Source organism: Rosa chinensis, chromosome 2 (genome assembly GCF_002994745.2).
Source record: "Rosa chinensis cultivar Old Blush chromosome 2, RchiOBHm-V2, whole genome shotgun sequence".
In the NCBI taxonomy this organism is placed as follows: Eukaryota; Viridiplantae; Streptophyta; class Magnoliopsida; order Rosales; family Rosaceae; genus Rosa; species Rosa chinensis.
In genome coordinates, this window is record NC_037089.1 from 83,180,646 (window position 1) to 83,200,251 (window position 19,606).

At 40.6% G+C, this 19,606-nt stretch overlaps 3 protein-coding genes across 5 annotated transcripts; 2 read left to right on the forward strand and 1 right to left on the reverse strand.

Moving 5' to 3' along the window:
• The first annotated feature begins 2,365 nt into the window (after nt 1-2,365).
• LOC112190004 (homeobox-leucine zipper protein HAT7) lies at nt 2,366-4,468 on the forward strand. Its single transcript, XM_024329419.2, has 3 exons — nt 2,366-2,802; nt 2,880-3,298; nt 3,866-4,468. Exons 1-3 carry the CDS (start codon nt 2,682-2,684, stop codon nt 4,283-4,285), a joined length of 960 nt encoding a protein of 319 aa, XP_024185187.1. The 5' UTR covers nt 2,366-2,681; the 3' UTR covers nt 4,286-4,468.
• Nucleotides 4,469-6,183: 1,715 nt separating this feature from the next.
• Nucleotides 6,184-12,002, forward strand: LOC112190003 (probable serine/threonine-protein kinase PIX7). 2 transcript variants are annotated; one of them, XM_024329418.2, is made up of 6 exons: nt 6,184-7,152; nt 8,561-8,895; nt 9,007-9,142; nt 9,668-9,804; nt 9,880-10,003; nt 11,145-12,002. In XM_024329418.2, the coding sequence occupies exons 1-6, from the start codon at nt 6,969-6,971 to the stop codon at nt 11,699-11,701; spliced, it is 1,473 nt and encodes a 490-aa protein (XP_024185186.1). In that variant the 5' UTR covers nt 6,184-6,968; the 3' UTR covers nt 11,702-12,002. The 2 variants fall into 2 exon arrangements, with proteins under 2 accessions (XP_024185186.1, XP_024185185.1); XM_024329417.2 differs by having other exon boundaries at nt 6,185-7,152; nt 8,558-8,895.
• A 552-nt stretch (nt 12,003-12,554) lies between these two features.
• On the reverse strand, nt 12,555-15,578 carry LOC112188880 (3-dehydroquinate synthase homolog). Of its 2 annotated transcripts, XM_024328112.2 has the most exons (10): nt 15,436-15,578; nt 15,118-15,342; nt 14,734-14,900; nt 14,526-14,624; nt 14,375-14,443; nt 14,154-14,294; nt 13,965-14,054; nt 13,675-13,842; nt 13,022-13,100; nt 12,555-12,908 (listed from the first exon to the last, which is right to left on the reverse strand). In XM_024328112.2, exons 1-10 carry the CDS (start codon nt 15,497-15,499, stop codon nt 12,781-12,783), a joined length of 1,230 nt encoding a protein of 409 aa, XP_024183880.1. In that variant the 5' UTR covers nt 15,500-15,578; the 3' UTR covers nt 12,555-12,780. The 2 variants fall into 2 exon arrangements, 1 of the variants encoding a protein (XP_024183880.1); XR_002931607.2 differs by lacking the exon at nt 12,555-12,908 and having other exon boundaries at nt 13,023-13,100; nt 13,965-14,071.
• Nucleotides 15,579-19,606: the final 4,028 nt, after the last annotated feature.

Consider the following 19,606-nt stretch of genomic DNA (forward strand, 5'->3'; position numbering starts at 1 on the left):
ACGACGATAATAGCTGAAATTTTGACCATAACCATTTCTTCTTATTATGATAACATCCAACGGTCGATTTTGGTAAAATCTATTTCATCTACCTTGTTGCTTATGGAAGGTATATTTTTTTATTTAACTAATAAAGAAGTTAGACTACATTAGTAGACATATAAGGATTTTGCGCGATCCAAAAAAATTGAAACTTGAAATTGATAAATTTGACATTATCCCTCTATTTATAGTGTAATAATAGCTAATGTGCAAAAAAATTAACCCGATCCGTCATTATTTCAACATCAAACAAAGCGGTCAACCCTTTATATACTTATACTTCCCTAAGGGGAGCTAAATCATGAGGAGATAACTTCTCGAAATTTTTACAATAGTTGATATAGTTCATACTTATGAGAAACCGATTGTTGGATGGGAAGATTGGAATGTTTCTTGGTGTTGTTATAAAAAATCCAGCCAGTTTCGCATTCGTTTCGACTTCAATCCATTTGGTCAACTATAATTACCTTTATAACCTATATTTATTATCAAAATTTTCAAAGAGCAACCCCATCAAGACATACAAAATTGGAAAAACTAACCGTTGGATGAGAGAGTTAAAATATTTTATGCGTATTGGAAAAAATTCAGCTAATTTCGTTATCGTTTTGACTTCAATCAATTCCGTCAACCGAATTTACCTTTATAACCATATATTTGTTAATTACATTATTCAAAGAGCAACTCCTTCAAGACATAAGAAATTAGGGAAACTGATATTTGGATGATAAACTAAGCGATGTGACGAGTTTATAAGAATTTTCAGAGAATTTTTTGGACTCCCAAGCTATTTATTACATTTTTTTGAATGTTTCGAAATGTTGAAAATGATTTTAAAGAAACAAAAAAATCCATGCGGTGCAATCTAAGCCGCATGTTTGTCCACTGCTTGATCAGGGCCCTAAATTAAAATAAATGAAGATTATATATGTGGCTCATATCAGATCAATGCATCATCTAAAAAAAAAATAAAAAAAAAAAATTAGATCAAAGCATTGGACTCCCAACCCGGTCCCCGCGACCCGACGACCTGAGTCGGCGACCTGCTGGAATCCTCCGTCCGGCCACTTCACGGTGTCACACCGGTGCCGTTCGATTCATCTCATTGTCGCCGACCTTCCTCTGGTACTGGTTTGTCCCGAAGAGGGAGAATCGAAGGCCGAAAGCTTCTTCAGCTTTTTCCGGTGAATCCGGTGACGTTGGGGATGCATGAGGCAAGAAACTTCTTCTACTCACCATGCTATACACTCATCATGCTATACACTTTGGTATAATTTTTTTTCGAATTCGGTTTAATTTTGAAGACTTGGATTTCTGGGTTTTTCGTGAAAGTCATTCTCAGATCCATGAACCTTGTTTGGTGCTGGTTCGGGGGAATGCCGGTGTGCCATGAAGACGGTGGGCTAGCTGGGCAGTACCGATTCGGGGGTAGGAGTGGCGCTTCTGTTGTGTTGCGTGCTTTTGCTTTTTGTTGGGATTGAATTGGTTATGGCGTCCAAGGCCATGAATTCGAAAGAGGAATCGTTTGTGATGTTGGTCTGTGTTTGAAGCACAACCAATTATCAATACCGGAATTAGAACACAGCAACATTGGTTCAAGGAAGCAAAGAGAAGAAGAATTTACTCAAGCAATTTGATGAGTTACCCAAGCAATTCGTCCTCGTTCGTCATCTCTCAGTTTGAAACAAAAAGTGAGAGAGCAGAGAGAAGACGAGATGATGAGAGATTGAGAGATGTTATTGACTACCGGGGAACAGGCTAAGCCTTTCCCACCTACATGGTACTGCTCACGTGACTGGGCCCAAACAACCCGAGCACTCCAAACTCCGAGCATGGAAGACGTTCTCTGCTAAAACACACATTAGCTTGCTCTATATATATATTGTCTATTATTTTCCTCTCCTTGGATTCTGGGTTTTCATGTTGCCAAGTTTCCTCGTCACACATGATGTGATCCATGTGGAAGCAAATATGTGATGCCAATTTGATTTAGGGTTTCACTTCTCATCTCGCTTTGTTCTCGTTAATTTCTTGATCAATGCCAGATTTACGTTAACTCTCAATAAATTTATTCTATAAAATGTAATTTTTGAATCCGTCACGATTAACAGTCTTGTAACTGGGGGCTGATGGAATGTCATATGGGATCTAATTTTTTTACAATTGTGTGATTTTAATTTTACATGATTTTCTGGGCTGAAAATTTGTTTTATTTAAGTAACCCAGCTGATTTGTTAGTATAATTAATTTGTATGCAAGAGAGAGAGGAGGTATAGTTGTGTATAATATAGAGTAGAGCTTGGAGAGGTTTCTTGGACCCATCCTAGGATATGGATCTCTCTCTCTTTTCTTTTTCTCTTTCTTCTCTCTCTTCACCTAAAAATCGCTGTCTTTCAGTCTCTGCAGCACCCATCACCCTCTTCTCTCTTTCTGAAAGCTCTGTCAGCATGAGAGTGAGAGCCAGACCATAATCCCAAAGCCCTTAAATTTGCTTCAAAAAAGCAACAAACAACACCCAAACCAAGGACACATATCCTATATATCCTTAGCTGCATGAACAGTACTCATACCTAGCCTTTTAGCAATAACATGCAACCCTGAGAGAGTCAGAGAGAGCAATTGCATTTTTGACATGAACCATGGCCTTTCCACCTTGTCATAGTTTCATGTTTCAAACCCATGAAGATCCAGACCTCCACCTCTCTGCAGCTTCTTCCTCCCTCAACAATCTTCCCTCTTGTCCACCACAACACTTCCATGGTCTTTTTTTTCTCACTCATTTCTCTATAATTCAATTATCGATCTGTTATGTGTTCTGATTCTGTATATAATTGCAGGTGGTGGGGGAGTGCCTTTCATGATGAAGAGATCGCTATCGTTTTCTGGGGTTGATGATAAGTGCAATCACCATCACTATGATCACCAAGATCTGCATGGAGGAGGAGATCAAGATGATTTGTCTGATGATGGGTCACAGCTGATTGGGGAGAAGAAGAAAAGGCTGAACCTTGAGCAGGTTAAGACCCTTGAGAAGAGCTTTGAGATGGGGAACAAGCTTGAGCCTGAGAGGAAATTGCAGCTTGCTAAGGCTCTTGGTCTGCAGCCAAGACAGGTTGCCATATGGTTTCAGAACAGGAGGGCTAGGTGGAAGACAAAGCAGCTGGAGAAAGACTATGATGTCCTCAAGAAGAAATTTGATGCTCTCAAGGCTGACAATGATGCCCTTCAAGCTCACAACAAGAAACTTCAGGCTGAGGTAATTAACACTACTACTAGTACTACTACGGGGTCTATCCCATATTCCATGCATAACCAGATCAGTTTTGGATGAAAACTAAAAGAAGAAATTGATTTTTTCTTTGATGGAGTTTGATAAAGTTTGAATCTTTAAGTAGTTTATCCTATATTAGATGAAGATCAGTATTGATTATGGTGCATTATTATTACTAGATCATGTTAATTCTACTAGTTGTTGGAGCTCTTGATCCAATGTAGTATAAAATATATATAATCACATCCAAAAGTCATACTAATATTCCCTGATTTCTCTTATAATTAACTAGTCTGATCAGTCTGTCTGTCAGATGTGCATCTGATGATCAACAAGAGGATTTTACTCTTGGTTGCTTTCGATTGCTGTAATTAATATATATTTATCTGTTTGAATACTATGTTATGTTAATGACCTTCCTTCCCTAACATCATCGCTTTGTGTATACAATTACGTGTCTATTCATCTTATTAAGTGAATTCGGGCGTGCGCTGGTTTATATTCTTTCGTACTTCGTCTTGATTACTTGAGTTCAAATTCTTGATGATGCAGTTATTGGCTGTAAAAGGTATTAAAGATTCAAACTTCGAAGGGGGGCTTAACAATCATTTGAAGAAAGAGATTGATCAGGGTTCATGGAGTAATGGCAGTACTGATGACAACAGTTCTGATCATGTCAACTTAGACATGTCAAGAAGTACCACACCAGCAGCAAACAGCCCACAATCAAATTCCCAGATCACAAATGGATCAAAGAATCTCTTCCCATCATCCCTATGCAGGCCACCACATGCTAGCATAACCCAACTCCTCCAAGGCTCATCAAGGTCAGACCTCCACTGCCTCAAAGTTGACCAGATGATTCAAGATGACCAAACTTTCTGCACCATGTTCAACAATGGCTCCATTGACCAAGACCACCAAGGTAGCTTCTGGCCATGGCCTGCTGAGCAGCCACACCATTTTCATTGATCAAACCCATTACGCAGTTCCCGGCCATGGCTCATTTAGGATTCAGATTCCTATGAGTTTTCGATTATCAATTTAAGTTTTTGGTTGTAGAACATTGATGTACAGAGATCAATATTTTTGCTAATTTCATCAGTAATGGGGAAATGATTGCCTCTGAATAATACACTTAAAATTTCCATATCACATTCTTTTGTGCATATATTATGCTACATTTTCTTGCTTTGTTGGATTAGATCATATTAGAGATTAATATATTGGAGAAAGATATACACATGTGCCAGTGAGTGGATTTCCAGCTCTGGCATTGTTGGTGCTTATATTTTAGGAATCAAAATTAGTAATTGGGCGCTGAAGTAATTGTCACAGTACAGAAGAGAAAAAAGCTGACTTCATGCATCAGAATTCAGAAGTAGTGATGATGAAGATTAACTGAGGAGAAGTGTAAGGAAAATCTCAGTGGGAGAGGTAGCTAATATGAGGAAAGGACCAGTATCATTAGGAGGGGAAATTAAAAGAGGTAAGATTCTGAGCACACAGTCCAAGTAAGAAGAAGCCAGATAGAAGAGGAAGGTTAGGAAATGGTCACTGTATTGTTTTTGAGGTTCTTGAAGGTGACGTTTGTAAATTTGCATCTGACAACTGAAAGTATCCAACTGCGTACTCCCTCTGTAGCACATATAACCATGTGACCTTTCTGCCACCATATCCTTTTCCTATCATTCAACACCACCCCACCCCACCCCACCCTACCCAACACCAACTCTCTCTCTCTCTACAAAACGAGCAAGTTTTTAAGCCTTTTATCATCTGTACAGAACAAGCGGTTGGGACGTACTAGAGTTACTATTTTGATCACATTATTGATAACAATGCTTTAAGAGTTTAAGTATATTATTGAAATTATGGGAGGCTTATATATTTTTTGCTAAGACTTGATTTGCATTGGACTTAATTAAGGAGCTAGAATCGTAGAGTTGCGCCGATTAGGAGGAGGATTTAAACTTTGTTCTCGCCGCCTTGGATTGTAAAGGTTAATCATCATTCTCGAGTACTAAATCTCCCGAGGGTACCGAAGTTCTTTTCAGGTAAAAGAGAGTGAATATTCATAGGCCGGGTAATATTCACACTCTCAAAACACTATCATAATTGTCAAAACTGCCTCAACTATTCCCACTACATAACATCAGCAAAGGCCAAAGGGAATCCAATATACTGGATCCTAAGGTACCCTCATATATAAGACCTTAATTTGAGGAATCCCATCAAACTAGAATATGGGGAGCACCATAATAGGACAAGAAATTAAGAAAGATTGAATAGGAGAAGCAGAAAGAGGAAATGTTACACGTTTTATGAGAAGATTGAATTAAACAAAATGATGGGTCTCCTAGGAGTGCGAATCCAATAAATTTGGTTCATTAGCTCACATTATTAACCTACTTTTTTCATCACATATAACAAATAACAAATTACCATATCTTCTTTGGACTCAACAAACTACCTTATCTACCCACTTTATTTGGTAATTTGAATGGAGTTAGAATTTGTTGACTCTAATGAATTTCCAATCTTGACCAAAAAAGTAAATAAATGAATTTCCAACCCTGGCCCAAAAAAAAATTCAATTTGCAACCCATTTCTATCTAAAGAATCAAGCATGCAAAAGGAAAAAGGTTTAAGGTTCTCTTACCATCTGGGCTAAAGTGCCAAAGTCTCCAAGGAAAGATCTGTTCTTGGCCCTTTTGGAGGTGGCCCAAATAGAAATTGGCAAAGCCGAGAAGAACTTTGACAAGTTCCACGCAAATAACCCCGACAAGAAAACACAAAAGGTCCTCTCAACATGAATAAAAAAGCAACCAAAACCCAGAAAAAAAAGAACATTTTTACCAATTTTAACGCTCAAATTTGGGCACCCACTTCCCCCAAAGGACCCATTTTTGAAATGCCTATTTTGCAGAAGAGAGTGGGGAGGTTTAGCGCTCTAGATTTGCCAGAAGAAGAAGCAGTAACGTAGTAGACTAGAGTGCCAAGTGGGTGGAGGCAAATATGGAAGTCTTGGAAGGCATTACATTACATCACTGCCTGTGGTTTTAACACCACCTTTGTTCCTCATCCTCACTCCTTTTCATGCTTAACGCACGTTTGTGGTGCCCTTCTCCCTAAAAAAAAAACCAAACCGCATTGGTTGTGCTTCTTAGGTTTCTGGTCTAGCTTAGACTCGACGCCCTTTCTTTAATGTTGTTTGTCTTTCTCTGTGGCCCCTCTCTCTCTCTCTCTCCGCGAGTGAAATGTGAGTGTGTTTTGTGTTTATAAGCTGCAAATGAGCTGATCATTTTCATATGATCACTAGAAGGGAATCTGTTTCTGGGGTTGGTGTGGTTTTCTTTTTGCCTGCATGTCTTTTTTTCTTTCTCAAATGGGTCTTGTTTCTTTGAGACTCATGTTCTAGATTGCTCAAATGGGTTTGTGTTGGTTTTGGGTTGAATTGTTTGTGAAAAGGGTCTGATGTGTTGTTTTTGAATTTTGATGTTTTTGGGTGGGTTTCCTTGTGTGGGAGATTGTTGTGCATTTTCATTTTTGTTGAATTGGTGAGTCTGTGTTGAAGGGGATTGAAAAGATAGGTTCTTTTGGTGAATGAGGGTGTTTTGAACTTGTGGGGGGTTTGATTTAGGGTTTTGAAAACATGGGAGTTGGCCCTGAGGCTTTGCGGGTTGGGATTTGGAACAAGGGAAAATCAAAGGGGAAGCAAAAGGTTGAGGAGGAAGATGAAATCAGAGGTTGTTGGATGAAGTTTAGGTTCATGGGGAGCTGCATGTCTTCAAAGAGCAAAGTGGATAGTTCTACGAGTGGAAATAGCACACAATATGGTATAATTCAATCTGTTCCTTAAACTTTCGTATTATTTTACGATGTTTTTATTCCCCTGCTTGATTTTTATGGTTTTATATGGAGTTAGGTGTTCAATATTGATTCTTTACAATGTCATGGTGTTACTGTTTTTGACGCATGCTTGTTGCCCCCACAGATATATGTGCTTATTGAAAAGCATGTCATGTTATGTGCTATGGCTTATGAATCTTCATAGAGTACTTTGTTTAACTATTTAGCATATATAACTTTGTTTGTATGGTCATAATCTGTTGCTTGGAATTGGTTTCAGTTGCTTAGTTGATAGCTCGTGTAGTTTCCTAATCAAGAATGGTTAGGAATTTTCAAAGTTCAACCATGAGGTGTTCTCATATATTTTTTAATTAGAATTGTACTGATGTGCGTTTAGTTGCATATATGTTTCCAGCATGTTTGATTCTAGTTCTTAACAATGTTCTAGCATTTAGCTTCAACTTTGATCTGTGTTTTCTGGATGCTCCCTGAAGTATGGACACAGAGCCAGTTCTTTCTTTGATTATTTTAAATAGATGCCATGCATCTGTTGGTTCAACTGTGTGCTGTATGAAGTAATTCTGATTCCAATTTCTTGGGGAAAATGATTGAGCGTTGTGTTGGCATTAATGCATCTTCTGCAATGAGATGCGTTCCGTGTGCACGTGTCTTAAAGGCAAATCTAGCGTTATTCTCCCATACGTTATGGCTATGTGCTATGAAGTAATTTTGACTCCAATTTATATGGAAGATTGTTACGAGTTGTCTTGACAATCAATGCATTCTATGTATGCTGTATGCATATTTCGAGACTCGTGAGGGAAATGCTTCCGTTATGCATGTGTCATATGGCAAATGCTAGCGTTAGTCGCCCACGTGCGAGTGTGCCAACTGACAACAGCAAAACTCTTCCTTAAAAGTAACGGTCTGTATGTGCTCTGTGCAGTGTTTCATGCTTGTAGGTCACTAACTTATAACTGTAGTTCCATATTTTTGATAATCTCTAAAAGTTAATCTTTACAGACACAAATTATGCTATGGTTGAAAGAAAATAGTGATTTGAAAAAGAAAAAATATAACAAGATACTCAACTAGGAAATGTGTTATCCTATTGCCAATTTAAGTGCATTCATGCCATATTTAGGGTCTGTGACTGCTCCTTATAGCTCATCGAATATGTGAATCGTCATTACTTTCATCATCACCACCAGCATACTTTGAACCCTTGACCTCGAGCATTTAAATGCAAACATTTACAAGGCTCAAATGAGGGCTGGGATGGCGATATCTGTTTTTGATGAGATATTCTAAAATAATTCTGATTTAATAGGGCTAAGCTGGTTTTCTTAAAATTTATTTGACGATATAATTTACTATCTTTCTTTGAACCAGAAGATAGCAAGTCTACAGTTGACACAATCCAAGACCAAGCAGTAGCTCCAGGTGCTTTGTCTTCAGCCACTAGTAACACAGAAAGTACTTTGTCCACTCCCAAAGCACCTGAGGAACTGAAAGTTGCTTCTCAGCTTCAAAGATTCACCTTCAATGAGCTTAAGTCAGCAACAAAGAATTTTAGACCTGAGAGTCTTTTGGGAGAGGGCGGTTTTGGCTGTGTATTCAAAGGCTGGATCAATGAGACTGGAACTGCTCCAGCAAAACCTGGTTTTGGGATTCCAGTGGCTGTAAAGACTCTGAACCATGATGGCCTTCAGGGTCACAAAGAATGGATGGTATGGTGTCTCATTTTTATTTTATCTACATTACAACTGATCGAGAAGTAAAAGTATTTCTAATTCACTCCCATGATTGAGGGATAATATTCTGTCTTGTCCACATTTCAGGCTGAAGTTATTTATCTTGGTGAACTACTTCATCCTAATTTAGTCAAATTAGTTGGATATGGCATCGAGGATGATCAAAGATTACTTGTGTATGAGTTTATGCCTCGAGGGAGCTTGGAGAATCACCTCTTTAGAAGTATGCAAATAAAACTGTTTCTCGTAGGAATTTGTTTATCTGTAATTTGCTCTTCCTAGTGGCAATTTCTTTTAGTAATTTTTTTTGGGAGGTACCATGAAATCTGAATTTACCCTATGAAAGTAGAGGGTACAAAAATCACTTTGCAATCACTGCTGGTACATCTGTAATATTTGTGTCCTGTTTTATATTGTTACTTTGCTTGTGCATCACTGCAGTATACTTTAAATGTTCTGTTCTCTCCACCCCTATTCAATAAGCCTAATATTTTCTTGTTCTTGAAGAATTATGTTTTCCTTTACATTTGTTGTTGTATTTGAACAGTTTTGGCCATATTGTATTACACTATGGCCACTTTTCAATATGATGATCAAAATAGATACATGTTAGTTTCACCCTACAGTTTTGTCTCATATTGTTTTTATTCTTAGGGTGATAAGTTAAGATGGTGATATCATGATTACCTGACAATTTTCTGGTAGACGATTTATTATGTTTCAGTAATAGTGTTGTTATCCATTACAGGGTCCTTGCCTCTTCCTTGGTCCATCAGAATGAAAATAGCTCTTGATGCTGCAAAGGGTCTTGCATATCTTCACGAGGAATCTGAAAGACCAGTGATTTTTCGAGATTTTAAAACATCTAACATATTATTGGATGCGGTGCGTAACTAAGCTGAACTTTCAAATACTTTGTTTTGTCCTCACCCTGTTTTCTAATGATTAATACTATTCCAGGACTACAATGCTAAGCTTTCTGATTTTGGGCTTGCTAAAGATGGTCCAGAGGGAGATAAAACTCATGTCTCCACCCGAGTGATGGGCACTTACGGTTATGCTGCCCCCGAGTATGTTATGACAGGTTGGTATTATAAACTGTATGTATTGTCTTGTTTGCCTTGTTCTGAACAGTTTTGACTGCTTGTTCTTCAATACTGTGTTGCTTTTGTATTGGCATTGCTTGCACCCAAAATCTGATAAACCTGACAGTCTTAGGTATATACTACATAAATGGGAAGTTTGGTTTTGTTAATTTGTCCCCTAGCCTCTTAGAGAAGTTAATCTTAAAGAACAGTTGATCTATTATCCCCCATAGTTGCCTAACAAAACACAATTTGACAATCTTTAACACCTTTAAGCACACCGAAAGATGTCATACGCTTTTTCAACCATGTGGGAACCAACCCTGGAAAAAAAAAATTATCTGAGACCATGATTTCCTACCCAAAACTGTGGACTATATATAGCAAACGGTTTTTTTTGCCAAAATTGCATTTCTTATTTTCTCAAATGAAATCTCCCCAACCCTAAATCATGAAAATTTTATTTTATTTTTTATTTTTTATGATTTTCCAAAGTCGGAAAACCGAGAGAATCATTAAAATAAAAATCATGAAAATTTTATTTTATTTTTTATGATTTTCCAAAGTCAGAAAACCAAGAGAATCATTAAAATAAAAAAATTGGGTCCCGATTTTTGCAGTCCATCACTTGGAGCAGTGACATTTTTTTTTTCATTCACTATCACCTCCCCTTTGTGGTCTGTCCATGGCTGCCTTAATCTTCTAGTAAACACACGCTAGATATGTTAGATACCTGCTTTGGAGGTAATGTATCTCCTATTAACTCCGCCCGTCTATGAAGAATGAGAAGGAAAGAATAACTATACACCACGTGCATACCATAGTATTGGAATTACTGTCTTTTTCCCCTTGATGCAGCTGATACATTTTTGCTTATGGAAGGTATATCTATAATGTATGGGTCAGTCTTTCACGTTCAAGTTGAATTAACTATACTGACTTCTGAGCATTATGTCTTTTAACCTTAGCTTATAATTATCATCCTCTCATCTCCATGCTCTTGTGCATAATTCTCAACTCCATAAGCATGACAGTACATCCATATACTTGTATAAAAGTGTTACGTCTGAAGTCTGAACTAATTTAGGATTCAAGGGTATTTTCCAATTAATCCAAATTTTATGTCTTCATCTTCTACAGGTCACCTTACTTCAAAAAGTGATGTATATAGCTTTGGGGTGGTTCTGCTTGAAATTCTGATTGGACGAAGATCTATGGACAAAAACCGACCCCATGGGGAGCAGAACTTGGTGGAGTGGGTTCGCCCTCATCTTGGAGATAGGCGAAGATACTACCGACTACTAGATCCTCGACTTGAAGGTCGCTTCTCCATCAAAGGTGCCCAAAAGGCATTTCAGTTGGCTGCCCACTGTCTCAGTCGCGACCCAAAGGCTAGACCTCTTATGAGTGAAGTTGTTGAAGTGTTGAAGCCTCTGCTCAACCTCAAGGACCTAGCCACTTCATCTCACCTCCAAATCATGCCCGCAGAGCGTCCTGGTTCCAATCTCAATTCTAGAAATGGCCTTGGAGTGCCGGGTGGGTTTCCAAGGAATGGACAGCCATCTAGAAGCCGCTCTTTACCAACTGGTCCCAATGTCTCACCATATCACCTTGACCATCCTCACCGATCTCCCAAACCATCTACTCCCAACTACCCCAAATCGACACCAAAATCACTCAAACCTGCTGCTGCTTGATTGTAAGACTGAGCCAGATGTAGAAGCGGTGTTGGAGTGGTGTGTTCTTTGGAGGGGCGATACTATGAGCTAGGTTATGCCTTTCGCCATGCAGTTACAGCTGGACTTTAGGAATCCATACACAGCATAGCATAGAATATTAACAAAGAAATATCTACAGACTACAGCTTTCTTTTTGATGTCATTGTCCTTTTAATCAAAATCACAGAGAAGAACCTTGTAGCTGCATGTTGTAATGTAAAGGTGATGGTCTTATACGTTTTCTTTTGTCGGTTCCTATCTTTGTAGATAGTTTGCGATCTGTGCATTTCTCCTCGATATTTTAATTTCTTTTTCTTTTCCTTTGCTTCTTCTAGTTGGTAAATGAAATTATAAACAAACTTAAAACTCAGGAATGCCCGAGGGGAAACGTCTTAATCTTTTTAGATCATCCGAACTGTTTCATGTGGTATTACATACATAAAACTTGTATTCCTGCATGGACCACCTAGATAGTATAAGGGCTCGCTTTGGGAGAAAAATTTGGCTACCCACTGTTTTTTCATTGATCGAAATAGTTATAATAAGGCGTCTGGCGGTTTAGGGTTGCGGTGTCCGAACGGGTGAAAACAGTTCATTGTAAGGTTGGTGGCTGGGTTGTATCGGTTCGGGTTTGGTTGTTACTCAGTGTAGTTCTGGGATATGAGCGTAAAATTTGGTTAGGAGTTGGGCCTTGTTGGCTCATGAAAGTCACTCATGTTGACGGTCCTGTAACTATAGATCCAACGTTATGTAATCTGATGGATTATTAATGAAAATTTCTTTTTCTCAAAAAAAAATAAAAAAGGCGTCTGAAAAAAATAAAATAGTTATAATAAAGTACTTTCTCAAAATTAGGCAACCAAGAAAACAAATTATACACTTTCCTTTTTAGTCAGCTCTAACAGATTTATCTACCAAAAATTAGACAGCCAAAGAGATTCAGAATGGAACAGTTACATGGCCGATGAGTTCAAGATGTTTTGTAGTTTGATATGTTGCCACACACATTTGCATCTCAACTCCATCAATTCTCCACATGAGTTCAAGATTTTCCTTTCTTATTTCTCCACAATGAATTCTTGAATTTCAATTCCTGTATGCCGGGCTCCTCCCTGTAATCTGAGCATAATTTTATCTCCGACTTTAAGTGAAGTCACAGGGATTGCAGTTTTTTGCCCTCCATTTTCTGCAGCAAATATAAATTGTCGAAGTTCAATGATTATGAGACAAAGTAGGAGGGCAAAAGGAAAATGATTAAAAAAAAATTCAGAAAACCAGTTTCAGATGGCGAGAGTAGACCTTTTTTGGGACAAACTAAGGCAACTGTTTCTGCATTTTGTACAAGAATACTGTAGATTGTTTGATCATCCGAATCCCTCTGAAGCATGAAAAAGATACCCCAATATCAATAAAAAAGTTCATTAAAGAGCAAAAGTAAGCAGTTCTAACAAATTTGACACATTTAGAAAATGGAAGGTACGAAGCAATGAAGATAAGGAAATGTATTATAAACGATTCTTCATGTTAGTTCATTAGTTCCAGATTAAGCAGCAAAGCACTGGAAAAACCTCAAACCATTTTTTCAGCAACTAATCAAGTAAAAGCCATCATTGTGGTTTAAATGAAACATTAGAAAATTCATAACTTGTACTCTGCAATAGCTTTACAAGGATTTCATTTGTTTTCGCATCTGTCTTTGGAACTGTGTATCGTTACTTTATTCTGATATTCCTATAAATTATAGTTTCTACGATCTAGCTACCACCTTATATCACCACAGATGTTATCAAAGTCCTCCGTTTTATAACACAATGTTTTTGCAATCTAGCTAACTTAGTAATGTTGTTAATACAAATGAACCTACCAGCTGCCGCATAGAAAACTAACACCGATGAAAATTCAATTATAACATGATCTTTTAATCACATCATGTTATTGTATTTAGTACAAACCTTTGCCTCCACAAGGATTAGTGGTCTCGTCTCTATCTTTACACGTCCAACAATTGCTGTTCGTTGATGACCTTTCTGATCAACCAGAATCACCTCTTTTCCTGCTTTCAACTCTGAGAGGTAGCTTGTTTTTCCTCCTGGAACAGCAACATAGGCATGTACAGGTCCCTGCTCATTTTACAAACAGCATTTAAAGGAGCACTAATTGGAGAAAAATTATATCAACACAGAAAGGCCTGATATTATAAGTGCTTCTAAGCATTTGCAGGAAACTTTCGGACCAAACTCACCGCATTGACACGGAAAGGTCTGCTGGCAATGTAATTTGACTCCAAGCATTCTGAATGAACCAGAAATAGTCCTCTGGCAAATGATCCAACCTTGAAAGATACTCGGGCTATAAGAATGGTGACATTCATTTAATTGTGCAATATCAATAAAGGGAGCAATGTAATATCAGAAATGAGAGTGATGCATACAAGCAGTCCTTCACCAGGTCTCATGAGACTACAGAGATCAACACAGACCCGATCCCCCATTCCAGCTACTTGGACTCCAGTAACAATGGCTTTGGTCAAACTCAATATGTTGCCCACTTCGTCCCTTCTGTCAAAATAGTCCTGATAATATTAACCAATGTAAGAAAAACAAAAACCCTTTTTACACCAACCAAGAAGCCCTTAGACAATAACTAATCTACCTTTAGGTCAAGAACTGCTTGAACATCCTCAACTTTCAAAACAACTCCACCCAGACCATGCTCGAGAGCCTATAAGCACATTGAACTTAATCAGTAGTTCAAAAGTGAAATGCCTATTCACTTGTTCGATCTCAGCACATATCATTTCTACCTCAAAGAAGACTTGTGCTTCGACAGGGGTTTTTGAGATGGCAAACACTGTTTTCTGACTCCCTTGAAATACTGCAACTATATTCTCCGCCGGTATCACCTAAAGAAACAACACCTCACAAGCTAAACTTCACTCCGAAAACAGAAGCAAACAAGCTAAATGCACCAGCAAGGAGCAACATTATCTAATCAGTCATCTAAAACCTCACCTGCCAATCTAGCAAATCAACAACAACATTCTCAGCCACCCCGTTTTCGGGTTGAAGCTCTTCCAACTCTTTGGGATTGGAAACCTCAACAACTGTAGCAACTCTCGAGTTCTTGCTATCGAAAATCCCTCCCTCTTTGATCAAAAGAGGATCTATCAACGCAATTGCTGCTCAAATTCAAAATGCAACCCTTAAATGAAACTCAAATTCCATTCATAACAAAAACCCAAATGCCATTCCACCTAAAGCTTTCGCTTTTATCAAAATCTCAATGCTACAGCAGAAACCCAACAAAACCCAAATGCAATTCCACCTTTATCAAAATCTCACACTTACAGCAAAAACCCAGATCAAAATAGACTCTGAAAGTTTGAAACAACTTACAAGACCAGTCATCGGCGAGTTTCTGACTCTGAAACACGAAGGTGTTCCAGCCTCTCTCCACGGCGGCCGTCATGACCTGCTTGCTCTCCGTCCAAACCCACACCGTCTTGTTCGAGCTCCCAAACGACGTCGTAGAAGAAGCAACTGATGAACTCTGGGTGGCCTTGGTTTCCATTGGGTGTTTATTATGTGAAGAAATCAATCTGCAAATGTTACTCCATTTATCTGCAAGCATTAATCTTTTAATCAACAACCAAAAGAGGTTAAAAAATATTTACTTTTTGGTTTTGGAGGGAAAACTGAGGCGCGGTAATTAACCTGAGGGGGGAGTGGAGCAGCGGATTCCGGCCAAAGAGGCAGAGTGCAGCAGAGACTGAGCCATCTTTCTCCTTGTCCGATGGGGATATACGCGCCAAGGAACCTCGGCTGTGTCTTTGTTTCAAGAATCCACAAAGAACGACGTGTCGGTTCTAGGGACCTTAATTTTTCCTCATCTTCATAGGTAAAGGCTATATACGATCCTGATCACCTGGTCAGCAACTGACCATGGATCATTTGCTCACTTACCGTTCGAGTGAAATCGGACGGTTGACAGATCTCCTCGGCTCCTCCCCAAAATCCAGATATTTGTCAACCGTCCGATTGAAATCGGACGATAAGTGAGCTAATGTTCCTTGGTCAGTTGCTGACCAGGTGATCGGGACTGAGGCTATATATATTACATGAGTAGTGTTCACGTCATGTGTGACCAAGAATTTCATTGTTACTTATCATTAACTGATTAAAACACTTTCATTTAATCCTAACAATTGAACTTAAATCTACTGATAAATTATTAAAAAATTAATGGTCACTGGCGGTGACTAGACCAAGTAATCGTCTTTGTATGATACATAGATGTGACTACTACTGATTCACTCCATACTGTTCAGATGACGAGGCTTGAGATCCTGATACATCACTACTCTGTATTCGATACTTTAACTAATTTTTCCTAGTGGATCTAGGGACCTTAGTTTTTCCTTATCTTTATAGGTAAAGCCCGTAAAGGCTACATATTACATGAGTATTGTTCATGTTTGGCTCCAAAACCAATTGGTGTGCAAACTGTCTCTTTTGAATGTGTGATTGCGCAGGCGTGCCAGCACCGCGAGGTGCAGTCGGCGGGGTAGTCCCTTGACCTGACTTACGCTGTGGACGAGGAGAGCACCAACCTCGCCACAGGGTTCTTCTCTAGCCTTTCGGAAAAGGACTTTTGCCTTACGGATAAGGACTTTGGGTGTGATCTCTTCGGTCACCAAAATCGATACTCAACGTTGTAGGTTGAGCAGAGCAATCACTGGGAAGTTCTGAGAAAGCACGAGGTTTGCTAAAGCGTATCTTTAGCTTCGCTGGGTTGCGAGGGCGTTACCCTTGCTTCGCTAGTAGTATCTGTGGCAGTAGTACTTGCAGTCGGCTCATGAGGAGAATAGGACTGGAAGTACGGTCCCCGGGTTTCAACGAGGTTGAAGGTTTGCTCCGGGGAGGCTTTGTAATCATTGGGATTGATTGATTCGGAAAAAGGTCCTTAACTTTGCCGCTTAACCCTGTATTTATACACCTAGGGTTTCGACTGCTCCTTGCCTTAGAAGGATTATTAATTGACGCTTCCTATTCAATCTCTGCTACTCGATCCCAATAAGGTTTCGTTTTCCTTATGGGTTACGGAATGGGCGAAGTTATACCCCAAACCCGAGTAGGCTTATTTTTGGGCTGCAGGTATCGGCCCGCTGGCTCAAACGCACCAAAGGATCCTGCCAAAAATACTTTTGGGCTCAAACATTGCCCCCCAGGCCCCGAGATCAGGCCCATGAAGATGTAACTGATTGAAGGGGACTAAAACGACGCGCCGGTTGCTTGAAACGATGTCATTAATGAAGGTCGCGTCTTTTAGTTTGCAAAACGCCTTTTTGTCGTATCGTTTCCCTCACAAAATTCCTTATTTAAACTCATGGCCGCAAGACCTGTCACATCAGAAACCCATACGGTCTCTTAAACCCAGAGAAAACCCATTTCTTCCGATATCTCTCATTCACAAAAACCCAGAAATGGCTCCCCCAAAGAAAATAGTCATCGATCAAGAAGAGGAATTAAACGAAAAGGTTGCCCATACTTGGGGAACCAACATAGGTGCTCGCATTCTCCTCCAAACATCTATCCATCGACCCCTGCTCCTTCGATTCTCCGACCACCAAACCGGACTGGGGCCGGCGCCACAAGATGCTATTCCGGCCGACGCAATCGCTCTCTATGGCCTACCAGTCCGCCGACCCATTCCGGTCCTTCGAAGGACCCTTGGAGATTTCAGTAGCTGGGGCGCCCAGAACCATCGTGCCAAAATAGGGCACTGGCCGTCCTCCATCAGTTCAGCAGAGACTTCTTGGTGTCGCGAAACGCGAGTGCGAGATCTAGCTCGCTGGAACGCAGCAGGTATCACACACACCATCGATTTATGTTTCCATCTTCCTCACGGCGGCAATCGCTCGCCGCTCGCTGCCTTCCTTTGTTTCTGGAACACCGCCACCAATACTTTTGACTTTAGATTCGGTCAAATGAGTATCACCTTGCTGGATATTCTTGCCATCACTGGCTTGCCCATCGATGGAGAGCCCTATCTGCATGGCCAATTTGATTATGTCAATTTCACTTCAACCATGGCCCAACATGGTCGCAGCACCCACAGTGGCTCCTACCCACGATGGTTGGTGTATTACAGCCGGGAGCACACTGCGACCGGCGGAATTGCTTTTCTGGAGTATTGGCTTTGCAAGTTCATATTCTGCACCTCTTCCTGCAAGCCCACTGGTACTTGGACCCTTCTAGCGACGGCCCTCTACAACGGCCGCAACTTGGGGCTCGGGCAACCGGTACTGGGAGCCCTCTACAGCATGTTATATCAAGCCACCATGCACCCGTTTGAGACTAGCATGTCTGGCCCCTTTTGGATTTTGGATTTCTGGATCCAAACCTACTTTCCATTCTTCCGCCACAATGACATCCCACTGCTTCCGCCGGCCGACCAACTCTTGGGTCAGTGGTTCAGCCACAAGGAAAGGTACTCATCCCCTCCGTATTTCGAATGTTTTTCCTATTTGTACCTCCTGGATGAGATGCCGTACTGTGACATAATAATGGATAGAAGATTCCTACCTCTACTTGAATATGGCTTCCTTCCTGGCGATCCACGCTACACTGATCGCTCGCTCTTGGCTTTTCGCCGCACGATCTCCTGCTCAGACATCAGGATAGCTGCTGAGGAACTCAGCTACGAGCTTTACGCTCCGAACCACTTTGCTGGCCAATTCGGCCTTGTCCAATTGGTACCATTTCCCCTGTACGACGCCTAGAACTACAACACATCTTGGCGCAGATTCGGGCCCCCCCTCGGGCCTGTGCCGGCACAAAGTATGCTCGCACTGGTTGATCTCCCCGACTGGGCTCGATTTATTGACCCCGTCGACGGGACTGAAGAAGGATACGAAGATTGGTGGGAGGAGGTCTCCGTCAACTGCTGGGCTCAATGGGACGACGAACTCTTTGCAGCCATCTTCGGAACTGCTTGGCCTCCCCGAACCTGCGCTGCAATTTCCTCTTTTTGGAGGTGCTTATTTCTACCGCCTTTCCTTTTTCTCTGGTGTACCACCTTCCTTCCTTGATGGTGGCGGCTGGCGCTGGCGGGATATACGGTTCGGTCAGCACATCCCTGCCCTTCTTCATGAACTTCTCCTCATGTTTCTGATCAACCGTGGCCACTCTCAGCCTCCTGAACAAATTGGAGTCTTTTGGGGGTGGTGGTGACTCCATTTTCTCTTTTTCTCTTGGGCCAGAAGGTTGATAATTCCGCGATGACGAAGCCCACTTGATCGGTGGTAGGGAACTAAAGCGAAATGTCTGCTCGACCTCTTCAGGCGACACTTGAATACTGCACTCTTCTTTGCATCGCGAGCATAAGACCACAGGCGAGGCCTGACTGATTGATTTAGCTTTGCCCTTCGCGGGTGTTCCGTCCGCGGAGGGTTTCTTATCTCGCTCATTCGAGCCCAAATCCAAAGTGGGTTTCTGTTGCTGCTGTTTAGTCCAGCTCACATCGACCATGTTAATCCCAGTGTCTGGAAAGAGATCCAGGTCTACTAGCGCCGCCGCCGTGACTGGAGCTTCCACTTGCAAACTGCCATTATTAAGCCATACCTGAATCTGGTCTTTGAGTTTCACGCAGTCCGCGGTGTTATGATTCCACAAATTATGAAATTTGCAGTACTTCTTCCCTTTCAGCTGTTCTGGTCGAGGAAAAGGTCCAAAATCAGTCTTCACCATCTTCGCGGCAATCATTTCGTTGAGAATTTCATGCGCTTTGTTGGCATCATATGTATATGTCGCAAATTCAGGTTTAGTGAAGGCCACCGATTTGAGCTGAACAGGTTCCTTAGAGATTTTCAGTTGCTTCAAGGTT